The 14,227-nt window shown below is 36.6% G+C and overlaps 1 protein-coding gene across 2 annotated transcripts in view; it reads left to right on the forward strand.

Moving 5' to 3' along the window:
- Agps (alkylglycerone phosphate synthase) overlaps positions 1 to 14,227 on the forward strand; it is a 159,120-nt gene that overhangs the window by 29,411 nt on the left and 115,482 nt on the right. For both annotated transcript variants that reach the window (XM_029557257.1, XM_008855325.3), the window contains exons 2-5: positions 6,428 to 6,517; positions 9,452 to 9,542; positions 11,497 to 11,617; positions 11,702 to 11,776. In XM_029557257.1, the coding sequence (XP_029413117.1) occupies positions 6,428 to 6,517; positions 9,452 to 9,542; positions 11,497 to 11,617; positions 11,702 to 11,776 (377 nt within the window). The remainder of the gene's footprint in view (positions 1 to 6,427; positions 6,518 to 9,451; positions 9,543 to 11,496; positions 11,618 to 11,701; positions 11,777 to 14,227) is intronic.

Consider the following 14,227-nt stretch of genomic DNA (forward strand, 5'->3'; position numbering starts at 1 on the left):
TTTTTGAGCTTTATGTGTCTTTGTGGTTTACTTTTTGGGTATGAAGAGCTGGTTCGTCTAAGCTTCTGGTTCTCTCTTTTGATTTTATATTGTCAAGGCCGGATTGTTTTTGTCTTCAGGAGTTCTGCGGTGGCCCAACTCCAATGTGGATCAGAAGTTTTCAGACTTTCTCCTTAGGTCTGGAATCTTCTAAGAATGCTTTTGGCTTTAGGAACTTGGGTGACACTGACCTGAGACCCTCGCCGTGGCTGTGCCACGCAGGGATGCAAAGGCAGATGGGGAGGGAAGAAGCCCCAAGATTTCCCAGGGAGTGGATTGAGTAGCTGGGTTGTACTGGATGCAAAGGATCAGGGAGAGGAAAGGTAAGCCTCGGAGCCCCAGAAAGAGGCTGTCAGCCCCAGAAAGAGGCTGGCGGGGGTTGCAGGACCAGGGAAGTAGAGGGAGATGAGGGCAGGGCCAGGACCAGAAGTGGTGCTCCTGGAGCCCAAGAAAGGGACTGAGTTTCTCTGGGTGGGAAGGGTCAAGAAGCAGTATTGGTTCCCCAGGTGTCTGGGGCCCCGAGACTAGGAATGGCGCAGGGCCGAAACTAGGAGTATAGAACGGCGAGGCGGGGGATGGAAGGGTGAATGTCGCTTAGGGAGTCCCGGCGCAGAGCGGGAATTTTTTTAAAAGCATTTCTTTTCACAAGTATGTGTGTGTGTGTGTGTGTGTGTGTATATATATATATATGTGTGTGTATATATATATGTATCAAATATATGTAGACAGATAGATCAAATTTTATGTTTCTGATCTTATTTCACAAAATTTGTACTGGCCTGGAAGTAATTAATCATAACCAGATAATAAAGATTTTGATTAGCAAAAGAATTCTTTAAAGATTTTTAGAACTTGTGCATATTGTCCGGCATGTGTGATATTTTGGAATTTTGCTGACACTGAGGTTGGATAGCTTCTCCAGCACTGAGGCTTGACTGACATTCTTTTGTTTCCATTCTTCAAAAACTCTGTGGTTGGGCAGGACATGGTGGCACAGGCCTTTAATCCCAACAGAAGCAGGCCTGGTGTACATATGGCTAATTACAGGTCAGCTGGGGCTATAAGGAGACCCTTATAGACTCAAACAAACAAACAAACAAACAAAAAAAAACAAAAACAACCCCCCCCTCCAGAAAACAAAAAAAGTTCTGTGGTTGCATGATCTGTTTCTCATTTTCTAATCTGAAAAATATAGGCAAAAGTTCATTTTCATCTGAATTGAATAGTAAGGCATCTTTCATTAGAATTTTGTTGGCATTTTATCAGAAAATCTTAAAAAATTATTAGCTAAATGAACTTTTAAAATTGTTAGCCCAGAATAAAAGTAGACTAAATCATTTTTTTCCTTTTTCTTATTTTGCAGTCAAAAAATACCATGATTAGAAATAAAAATGGCAGGAACCTGGGTGCTTGCAGTTTGTTACTAGTAGAGGAATAGTAATCTGATGATTAATCTCTATGAAGAGATTTAAAAGTAAACTTTCCCATTTTAAGGCAATGGAAGGAACTCCTTGTGGATTTAATAATGCTAACACCAAGTCTAAATATTTCACTTAATGACTGTGTTAATAGGTCTGGGAAATGCAAAAAACCATGCTTGCAAACCATACATGCTAAGGAGAATACTGCCACCTTGTGTATATTGGAGGTTATTTTATTAGCATTTCTTTTGCAACAAATATTTTTTCTTTTTCTTTTTTTTTTTTTTTTGCACCACTTGGTACTACAGGTTTGTAAAACATTTTGTTTTCAAATGAAGTAAAATCAAGCCAGTTTTTCCCCCTTTTAAGTGGTAGGAAGAGTCTTGTGTTTTGAAAACATCAACTTTGGTTTAGTGTCTATATTCATCACTTTTCTGTTGCTGTGATAGAAACACTGACCTAAGCAATTTATAGAAGGAAGAGTTTATTTGTGCTTACAGTTCCAGGGGAATTACAGTCCATCATGGCAGGGAGGCATGGTGGCTGGAGGTGGCTGGAGCTGGAGCAGCAGAAGCAGAAGCGAAGCTCTCACATCATCATGCAGGCACAGGAAGCAAGAGAGCGACTGGAGATCTGGCAAAGCTTAAGAACTCTCTAAGCCCACCCCCAGTGATTTGCTTCCTCCAGGACAGCCACACCTTCTAAAAACCTCCCAAAACAGCGCCACCATCTGGGGATAAAATGCCCAAACACTTGGAGCCTATGGGGGACATTGTCATTCAAACCACCACATTCCACCCCCTGGCCCCCATAGGCTTATGATCATATAAAATGCAAAATGAATTTAGTCCAACTTATTTAAAAATCCCCGTAGTCATTATCAGTCTCAACAGTATTTAAAAGTCCACAGTCCAAAGTGGACTCAGGTAAATATCTTAACTGTAAGCCTCTATAAAATCAAAAGACAAATTACATACTCCCAACATACAGTGGAACTGAATACACATTACCATTCCAAAAGGGAGGAATGGAGGCATAGTAAGGAAATACTGGACCACAACAAGACTGAAAACCAGCAGGGTAAACACCAAATCCAGTAGCTCCATGTCCAGCTTCTGGGACTTAACTTCCAAAGGGCTCATATGACTCAGCCTTGCTAGCTTTGCTGCGTGCAACACACATCTCTCTTGTGCTGGTACCACTCCTTGTATGCAGGTCTTCTTGGCAGATGCCTCACAGTTCTGACATCATGGATGTCTTCTTGGGGTCTCCATTGCCAACCAGGCCTCACCTTCACAGCTTCACTCAGTGGCCTATCAGGACCTTCTCTAGGCAGTGGCACCCCTGCTTCATGCTGCCTGGCCTCTAAGGCTCTCTGAAACCACAGAGGAAGAATTGATGACCCCTTCACTCTTCCATATTTTTTCATGCCTCTAAAGCCAGCACCGGGTGAACGACACTGCCAAGTTTGACTGCAAGTTTGGGATGGACTCCAGCCTGCTTTATCTATTTTAGAAGCTTTTCTCTTCAGTGGCCCCTGCAGCATTTTCCTTTCACAAGTTGGAGGCTTAACTGGGTGTGATTTCGCCCTGGAGGCACTCTCTCCCTTCCTTAATCACTTTAATCTCATGCCAGGGCTCCAACATTAGTCTTCCTAGTGCTCTTTTTCAGGCCATCCTGTACCTTCTGTATTTCTTTCTGCCCCATTTGCTCCTTTTCTCTGTAAATCTGTATAATATTCACCATTAATAGCCACGCCACCATTTCTACATTAGGCTGTCTTGAGATTTCTTCCGTTAGAGAAATTAGTCCATGCTTTTCAACTTAGCCTCGGGCAAGCTTTTTGGTTGAGGGCAGACTCCAGCCAGACTCTTTGCCAAAATATCCCAACTCCTGCTTAAGTCCTTATATCCCTCTGGAACTACATCGTTCTCTGCACTGCTTTCTTCCAGGCATCTACTAGACTGGCCTGTTAAGTTCTGCTTACAGCAATCAACTGCTTTTCTAGCCTAAAGTTCCAAAGCCTTCCACATTCTTCCAAAACCCCACATATTTGAGTTACTGGTCTTGAGGAAGGTGGCCTTTAAAATTATGAAATTACAGAATTTAATATTTAAAAATTTTATTATTTTTATTTTATTTATATGTGTGTATTGCCTGTGTGTAGGTAAGTGCATCTGTGTTGTGCAATGCCTGTGGAGGACAGACGAGGCTGTTGGATCCCTTGGAACTGGAGTTTTGGACAGTTGTTAGTTGCCATGTGGGTGTTGGGATTCGAACCTGGGCCTTCTGCAAGAACAACCAGTGTTCTTAACCACTGAGCCATCTGAGACTCTAGCCCCTTAATTTAAAATTATAAATGATGGGCATGGTGATGCATATATTTAATGATAGGTTAAAAATGCTGGGAGAGTGGAGAGCACGCGGATGGAGGAGGCAGCAAGGCACAGATGGAATTCTCAGCGGGATACAGCTTTATTTCACATGGGACACGTTTCCCTCCGGGAAGGGAAAAATGTCAGGGAAGGGCAGGGAAGGGAAAGATGTCAGGGAAGGGAAAGATGTCAGCCCATGGGCTGTGAGATGGGACTTTATATATGGGGGCTTTAGGGTGTAGAAGGGGGGAATGTTTGGTGGAGAAATCAGGGAGGGGAAAGCAGGAAAAGCAGGTCAGATTAGGGTCTGGAAGTGTTTACTTTTTCCCTCTTAAGATAAGAGAAAAGCTGTTGTGATAAACAACTTCTAAAATCTCTGGTTAACAGGTAGAATCTGCTTATCTTATCTTTGGAGATCAGAGGAAAGGCAGGCTGCTTCTCAGCAGAGTTTGTTTCCCTTGACTTCAAAGGCCAAGGTGCTTATCAGCTCAGTTCCCTTTTTCGGGCTCCAAAAGTCTGTAGGTCCCTGTTGGGGAGGGGGGAAGCTGCTGCTGTTTGGAACCCTAACATTTAAACCCAGCGCTTGGGAGGCTGAGGCATGTGGATCTCTGAGATTGAGGCCAACCTGTTCTATATAGGAGTTCCAGGCAGGGCTACAGGGAGACCCTATCTCAAAAACAAAACAAACCACCAAAAAAGTAGTATTTTGGAAATTAAAAATGGAATGTTTTGGAATATTGAAAGCTGATGTAGTCGTTAATGGCTATGATACGTAGGTCAAGTTTGAGATTGGCAGTTACACTGAATTTGAGGATTTAAGACTGTATAAACCTAGCACTGACTTCTTATATCTTGTTTTTATTTCAAAGCACCAGCATTTTTTCATTGGTTCTTAGTATCATTCTTTTATTCATTCTTTTATTAATTTCTCCCCTGATCTTTATTATTTTTTCTGTCTACTGTGTTTACATTTGGATTGCTTTTGGTTCTCTTCTTGAAGCACGTCAGTAAGTTGTTTGAGAGGTCTCTGATTTTTTTAATGTAAGCATAGCTAGCTAAATGTCAATTATCATTTTCATCTCCTGTGAGAATTGGGGAGAATTTGACACTTTCTAGTGAGTACATGCTCATTTATTTTGAATTATTATTAAAAAATTAAATTTATTTTCATTTTATGTTTATGAATGTTATGCCTTCATGTATTAAGTTCACCTATGTCATGCAGTGCCCACAGAGGACAGAAGAGGACATCAGATCCCCTGGAACTGGAGTTGTGGATGGTTGTTAGGCACCATGTTGGTGCTGGGATTTGAACCCAGGTCTTTTGCAAGAACAACCAGTGCTCTTAACTGCTGAACTGTCTCTCCAGCCCCATTGATTCACTATTTTTTATTATAACTTAAAAAGAGATGGGTTCTTTGGCTGGACATTAATGTGGCATGTAACCTTTCTGTATAGAGAACAGTATTTTCTGTTAGAACACCTGCTTTTGCTCTATCCCAAAGGTTCTGATAAGATGTGCTTTCATTTTAATTTGATTTTAGTATTTAAAAAATTTCTTCCTAACCGGGTGTGGTGGCGCACGCCTTTAATCCCAGCAGTCTGGAGGCAGAGGCAGGAGGATCTCTGTGAGTTCAAGGCCAGCCTGGTCTACATAGTGAGTTCCAGGCCAGCTGGGGCTGCTGGGAGACCCTGTCTCAAAAAAGACCAAAAAAAACCAATTTTTTTTTTTTTGAGTTCTCCAGTTACTCACCTGTCATTCAGGAGTGCATCATTCAGTCTACATGTATTTGAATGGTTTCTCCATATAGTTGGCTATGTATAGTTTGCTATTGATTTCTAGTTTTACTCTACTATGATCTTATAAGATATAAGAAATTATTTAGATTTAAAAAATTTGTTAAGATTTGCTTTATGGTGTAAAGTGTAGCATTAACATTTTAAATCTACTTTATCAAAGTCTAGTAGTCAACATACCTTATAAATTAGTTTTTTCATTATAGCAGAAAATTAATGAGTGATGTTTTTCTAACATGTAAAAATACACTTTAAATTCAGTAACATACAAAATAAAGCATTTATAACCTAAGCACACCCTTCTTTTTTATCCATTTCTTCTTTTTTTGAATGCATTAAGTTTTTTTGTTTGTAGCTCTCTGAAGCATGTGCTGTTTATCGGAGTGATTCTGTTTTTAGAATTAATATGTAGATATTTATATATTCTCATTTTTACTTCAATTAATATTGATAGGCATAAGTTCTTTTAAGGTATTGTGAAAATTAATAGCCAATGATAAACCATTCAGTTTAGAAATGTTTAACAAAGGTCTTTTTATAAGAGATTTAATTACTTGTATGTGTGTGTGCATGTGCACATGATGCAGGTGTCCTTGGAGGTCAAAGGCATCGGATCCCCCCAGAACTGAAGTTAAAGGAGGTTGTGAGCCACTTTATGGGTGACTGGGAACTAAACTTGGGTCCTTTATATGAGTAGCACACATTAACTGCTGAGCCATTTCTCTAGTCCTAGCATAGGTCTTATATACATACATATATACGTATGTGTATATTTTTATTTTTTCTTCTCATTAGGCAAGAAGTTATGAAATGGAATGGATGGGGATATAATGATTCCAAGTTCTTCTTCAATAAGAAGGGCCAGGTTGAATTGACCGGGAAAAGGTAATCCTACTTTAAAAAATCATTTTATTCCTTCTTTCTACAACTTTTAAGCATGTAAAAATGGGGAGGACAATATAATGACCCCTTCCCTAATTAAAAAAATCACCAACATTTTGCCATAATTCCTTTTTATCCTGTATAACTTTAAATTCTGATGTCATGTTATGTGTAAATATTTTTGTACCTTCTGAAAAACTAAGAACCTAATGTAGTCATTCACATATTACCATCATCCTACTTCTAAAGCAACAAGCTTTTGTATAGAGTCTAGTTATCTAGTCCACATTTTCACTGCTCCAGTTGATTCACGAGTGACTTTTAGAAGTAGTTTATTTGAACAGCAGGATCCAAAGAAAGCTACCCATCTGTCTCCTGCTCTCCATGCTATTGATTTATTGGCAGTAACTTCATATTAAGTCTGGTAATTTACATCTGAGCTTGGGTTATAATGAAGGGCAACAATTTTACATTTGTTAGATGAGCATTGATTAAGAGCAAAGGGGATTTGGTGGTACTGACACGTCCTTTTTATCTAGGCAGTAATAGCATCAGAGAGTTTACTAGTTCTAGTGACTAGAAGATCATTACTGCCACTGTCAACAGCATGGATTCCTTAAAGGCTTTGTTGCTCTCATCACTGACTTCTAAGCCAGAGACCACGAGTAAAAGGAAAAATAAGGGTATAGTTTGTAAGAGCTTGCAGTTACAGATCAGGAAAGTAACTACTTGACATGTTTACTTCAAGGGAAGGCAGTTCTTGCCTCACTCCAAAACTCATACAAGGGTAATTTTTGAGACATAGAAATAGGGTTTTTGTACTCTGGCATTAAATATGTAGTACACAAGCAATTAGTAACTAAACTAAATAACTAATACTCACTTCCCAATTTGGTGCTTCCAGAAGCATCATGTCAGACAGGATAATAAACAAAATTGAAGTAAATCATTGCTTTCTCTAAATCTAGTCTGGGTGAAGTAGTAAGTTTCTTTTTTCGTGTGTGGTTCTAGGGGCTTAAATCCAGTGCTTAACTAAAATGTAAGGCAAGAGTCTCTACCACTGAGCACTGAGTTATAAATATATATATATATTTCTCCCCAGCCCTGCTTAATTGTTACTTGATTTGGAGTAGTGACTACCAGAGTGTCTGTTAAAATGTCCACACACCAAAACAAAAAAAAGTCACAGGAGGACATAAACTACTGTTTCAGAAAAAAATGATTTTGTCTTTATATCATACCATATACATAGGCCAATTGCAAGTAGATTATAGATGTAAATATATAAGTTAAAACTGTAAAACTGCTAGAATATATAGAATTCTTTCTGAGTTTGAAGTAGGCAAAAAACAGACAACAAAAGTAATTAATAAATGGAAAGATAATTAGACAACATTGAAACAATTTCTTTCCATTAAAAAATTCCTGAAAGACAGCGAAGAGATAATCACAGAGTAAGTGAAAATGCTCAATACATACATTCTATGATATATAAACAATTCTGATACATCAATAAGAAGTCAGTAATAACCTAATAATAACCCAATAGAAAAAAATGACCAAAAAACTTGAACTGCATTACAAAAAAGAAGCTAGAGAAGTAGATATGTGAATAGATGTGTAGTCTCAAAGGTGGTCAGTGAAGTTTAAATTAAAACTATAATGATATACTAATAGAATGTGCTAGTGTTTCAATTGCAGAATTTCTGATTTATTTATTTCTTCTTTATTTATTAATTAAATTTACTTATGTGTATGTAGGTGGGGCACATGTGTCCTGTGGTACATGTGTAAAGGTCAGCAGACAACTTTTGGGAGTTGGTACCTTCCACCTTGTTGGAGCAGTGTCTCTCTAGTTTCCTGCTGGGCAATATACTCCAGTCTTTCTGGCCTGTGATCTTCTGGGTGATTTCTCCTGTCTCTGCCTCTCATCTCCTCCTAGTAGGAGGTGGGTGTGCCACCACCTCCAGCTTTTTACATGAGTTCCAGGGATTAAACTGGGCTTGTCATGTGTGCATGGCTAGTGCCTCTACCCATAGAAATGTCTCCCCAGCCCTCTGTTTTATTTTTTATAGTTTTGTTTCTTTGCTGAGAGTTTTGTTACTCAGTGGGAGCATATTTTTTCTTTGACATAGCTATAGCTACTTTAAAATCCTATGTTAGGTCTACTATTTTGGGCCATCTTTGGGTCAGTTCATTACTTGTCTTTTCTCTTGATTATGGATCACACTTTCCTGTTTGTTCATGTCTAGTAATATTAGAATGTATCTTGGATGTTGTGATTAATATGCTGTAGAGACTCTGGATTTTGTTATTCCCTTAAGGAAACTCTATAAAAATCAAGCAATTAAAACTTGACTATCTCAAACTCCAAATATGTCCCTCTGTTGTAGTGAGTAGCTGAATTATCTTTTCAGTTTTTGATCATAGCTAGGCTGCTTGGAAGACCCCAATACATATTTTATATATGTGTAATTCAAAATCAGATAGATGTTTGGACAGAGTCGATATTTAGGCTCCCTTTTGGACTCTGTACTGTCCCTTTGCATATTCTAGGTGCTGTATTCATTGAAGATGCTCTGCTTTGTTCTTTAAGCTAAGGGGCTGTTGATTTTAAGCATTTTTGTTATCTTTTGTGGTACCAGTTGGAATTTTGTTTCAGGATGAAACCTGAACAAAACCCAAACTAAACCAAAGTCTAGTGCTTTTTTTCCCTCCTCCAAAGGTGCATTCTCCTTCCTTCTATATGTCCTAACTGTAGTCTGTCTATCCTGTTTTTAGATTGCATGGATTTTGCTGGTTTTGTTTTTGTCTTGACATCATAGTTATTATGGGAGGGTTGGTTGACAGGAAAGCTTGATCATTCCTGGAAGCAGAATTACAAGTTTGAAATATAAATGAGGACACCTTGCTCTAATATTTCATCTTTTTCATTAGGTACCCTCTGAGTGGCTTGGTTTTACCAACTCTTAGAGAATGGATCCAAAATACCCTTGGAGTAAGTCTGGAGCATAAAACTACCTCTAAAGTAAGTAAATCAGAATAATTACTAATATACTTAGTTTTGTTTTATAATGTCAAATTAGATTTATCTTTATCATGTGCTGTATTTATTTGGTCTAATAGTTTTTTTTTTTTTTTTTTGTTATGAAGCCTACAAGATAGTGTTATAGACCTGGATTCTAATCTGAGAATTTGTCAGATTTATCTGGCAAACTTAATTCTTTCTGAACCTTGATTATTTAAATTGAGGAGAGAAAAACTGTTCTACCTCTTCAGGGTAGTAGTGACCTGTGAGTTAACTAATTCTGTGAGAATTGTTTTTAGATAATAGGCTTATTTTAAAGTAATAGGCTGACAGTAATGTAGGATAAATGTGGAATAATGTAAGATGAAATGTAATGTTGCGTGTAATATTAGAACATTCAGAACTAAAACGTGAAAATTTGAGTAAGATAAAATAATGAAGAATTTTGATTAATGTAGTTCCACTTCTCAGAAAGTAGTATTAAAAATTTTTAAACTGAGCTAGTGGGTAACCCATTCCTGAAATCCTAGTGTTTGGGAGGTAGAGGCAGGAGAATTACAAGTTTGAGGTCAGGGGCTACATGGTGAAGCCCTATCTCAAAAAAGAACAAAACAAAACAAGATAAGACATCTACAAAAACCTTTAAACTTTATACATATGAAACCAATTAAATACTTGGCATTTTCTTATTTTGTTAATTTGCTAAACATGAAGTATTCTGCTTGTCTCTCCCAGTATATATTCAAGTCCATCAGCATGGGACTATGTCTTGTGGTATTCTGCCCTGTGTTCAGCATGTAATTAAGTAGTGTTTCTATTCTATGAATACTTGTTAAATTTATTTATAAATTCAATTTCCTCTTTTTTTTTTCTAATCTTCTTTTGTGATTGCTTTGGACATTGATATAATTGACATATACTACATTAGGAATTTTACCAGTTTTAAAATGCGCTTTTTTTTTTCTGAGCTCTTTCCCATTTTTAATTTAAAGTGCTAGTGAGTGTACTTTGGTGGAATTTTTTTGGTGATTTCCTTCTGGTAACTACAGAATAAATTTCATGATGGTAAATTGTCATTATTATTATTTCTGTTTAACTCTTTGTTGTTTCCCCAGCACTTTTGAATAGTACCTGCCTTTTTTGGAGGCACAAAATTAATATCTATTTTCTGAATGAATATAATGTCTTAAGAAGAGTGTATAGAAATATTACACTTTTTTTTACATTTTCTAATATATTCTTTATCGCCAATACTTATATTTTCTTCATACCAGGTTTTATATGTTTGACATGCTATTAGATGCTTTTCACAAAAATTAGCTCATCTGATTTGCTGTTCATATAGTAGCCCTACCATATGGTAGTTCTAATCTCTGTAAAGAAGCCAAGGTTCACAGAGGTTGAATGACATGCCCAATGTGGTTTTAACTTTAAAGCTGAAGATTAGGCTTCAAGACCCCAATTGCAATTGAGTCTCAAGTTAATAATTCTGCAGTGAGATTTTAAGCAGTGCAATAATGGTTTTATTGTTAGTGCGAGATGTCTATGGAGCATTTAAAAATGGCTATTGAAGAACATGAAATGTTAAATTTTATCTACATGTGAAAGTCTCCTTAGTCTTAATCTGAATTGAAGGTTTGAGACTTGTTATGTTCCCTGTTCTTGATTACAATCTTCATAACATAACAAAAGGTAAACCATAGAAATGAAGAGAAAACATAGGATCCTTATTACCTGTATGATAGGATGTGATTAACCAAACCTTTTGTAATTTGCTACTGTTACAAAGTTGGATTCTGTCTGTATGACTTGATATTTTCTTAAGCATCTGCCATTCATTGAATGTAAAAAAAAAAAAAAAAAAAGAGAAAAAGAGAACCTGCATTTTTCCTAGCAGAGACATTTAAAATTTAATTTTTAGAAATAAGTCAATGAAACTAATTTAATTTTTTAGGTATCCTTAAATCCTAGTGAAACACCTCCTTCTATTGTGAATGAAGATTTTCTTCATGATCTTAAAGAAACTAGTATTTCCTATTCACAAGAAGCAGATGATCGAGTGTTTAGAGCTCATGGTAAGCTACTTTGAATTAGCTTTTTATTTAAAGGTTTCCTATTATTTAATTTATTTTCAATTTTCTTTCTAAACCACAAAACAGGTCATTGTCTTCATGAGATATTTTTGCTCAGGGAAGGAATGTTGGAGCGAATTCCCGATATAGTTGTGTGGCCAAGTAAGTTGTTTTACCTCTGTATCAGTTTAGTATTGTTGAATCTTAAGTAAATATTGGAAATACATACTTTTAAATACATGAGTTGTGAAAAACATAAGTAATTGTACTTTTGAGTTTACTAAAGGTCATGAAGCCCTTTCTTGACCTAATTGTCCTGAACTATTGATTTTAGAGATTAATTTTGTTGTGGATCATTGTGTCTTCATTTTAAATATGCTTATATTTGGAGGTCTATTAAAAATACATTTTTGGTTAATTTGAAAAATAAAATACTGTTGTATCAAATAACAGTATTGGTTTACAGGAACTATTAATTGACATAGTAGATTGCTGTAAAGTAATATTTTGTTGACATTAGTTTGTGGGCTCAAAAAGGATGAATAATCTCACCAGAGAAATTTCCTTATGCAGCAGATGGTGATTAACACAGAAACCCTCAACTGGTCAATGCACAGAGAACAAGAGGTTGCAGAATGCTCATCTCCGAATAGGACACCTATATTAAGTCTCTGCTTCCCAAGTCTCAGGGATCATTGCAGAAAAGGGGGTGGAAAAATTATAAGAATCAGAGGTGGTAGATGAGCACAAAGAAACAGTTTTCCAGACAGCTGGTGGTTACTCATTGAACTCACAGCAATGGAGATAGCATGTACAAGTCCCATGCAAGCTCAAACCAGACAACATCCCACCATAGACACAGGGGAAGTGGGTAAGAAACCCCAACCCAACCTAAGGAAATTTTGGCAACTAGGAGAAGCAGAGACAGCCTCTTTCAAGGATGAGACTCTTGGTAGGTTAACCAAGGCTCCACTGGATGCACCCATACTGAAGGACATGTGGAGACACAAATTAGACTCTATCAGCTGTGTGTGTGTGTGTGTGTGTGTGTGTGTGTGTGTGTACATACACACACACACATATATATATATATAATTTAATGTATATATATATGTACATTAAATTGGGCACAGGACAATAAGGGGAGGTGGGTATAAGGGAGGGGCTCTAAATACTATGAAATTATATTGTATTATTGCAAAATTTTGGGGCTGGAGAGATGGCTCAGTGGTTAAGAGCACTGACTGCTCTTGCAGAGGACCCTGGTTTCATTCTCAGCAGCCACATGGTGGCTAACAACCGTCTATAACTCCAGTTATAGGGGAATCCAACTTTCTCTTCTGACCTCTGTGAGCATTACATGACATGGATGCACTTATCTACATTCAGGCAGTGCACTCATACACATAAAATGAAAATAAATAGATAATAGATTTAAAAAATTGAAAAATTTCAAGAAAAAAATTTAAAAAATAGAAAATAATTTTTAAACAAAACCAAAAAGCAGAGTTAAATGTTGAAACAAGTTTGAAACAAGTTATTGATTGATTTGTATATACTTCTTATCTTTGAAATGAGCAACTTTTCCCCTTGTATTATGTGTGTGTGGTATGTATGATGTGTGTATATGCATGTTCACATGTGTGTGGGCTTGTGTGTGTGCTGGTGTACATGGGTGCTTGGGTGCATGTGCATTTGGAGGCCAGAGGTTGATCTCTAATATTGGAAATCTTCCTAGATTACTCTTCTATCTTATTTCGAGTCAGGGTCTGTAATTCAAATCCAGAGCTTGCCCATTTGACTATTAAAAATTACTAGAATTACAGTCAGGCTGCCTTGTTCACCTAGCATCTATGTGGATTCTAGAGGTCTGAACTTTAGTTCTCTTGCTTGCATGTTAAGTGCTTTAACTGCTGAGCTATTTCCCCAGCTTCCTGAAATGAGCAAGTTTTGAGAAATTTATTATTTGAATTTGTCTTGGAATAGAAGATGGTTGAATTTTCTATTGTTATTTCACTCTTGGTAAGGTTGAGGTACTACTATATGTACTTGTGTGCATATATGTATACACATACATATAAACACACAGATGTACATATGTGTGTGTTTGTATATGTATATATTTATCAGGTTTTCTTTTTAACCTATCTCTTTCAGTAGATAAATTAAATCAGGACACATATAATGTGTGTGTGTATTTTTTTTTTCTATTGGTCAATGTTCTTTTTTTAAATTTTTTTTTATTCTTTTTTAGAAGAAGCATTTCATTACAGCTTTAACATATTCAATAACAGTTTCTAGAGCAAAGATACATCTCATTCAAAAGTGGCTGTAAAATTTTTAGGTTCGCTGTTGAACCTAATAACCACATACTTAGAAGAAGCATTTCATTACAACAACATTGACATATTCAATAACAATTTCCAGAGCTAAGATGCTTCTCTTTCAAAATTGGCTGTAAATTTTTAGGTTTATAGTTGAATTAATACAGTAATACAATATTGTACTCCATATAAACCCTATAAGACATAAAATTAAATGAGGCTTTAAACTTTAAAAAAGATCTCCATTTCATTATTAAAATACACAGTTTCATACAGAAAAATTCATTTT

The sequence above is a fragment of the Nannospalax galili genome, unplaced genomic scaffold, assembly GCF_000622305.1.
Source record: "Nannospalax galili isolate Female #2095 unplaced genomic scaffold, S.galili_v1.0 scaffold346, whole genome shotgun sequence".
NCBI classification, from domain to species: Eukaryota; Metazoa; Chordata; class Mammalia; order Rodentia; family Spalacidae; genus Nannospalax; species Nannospalax galili.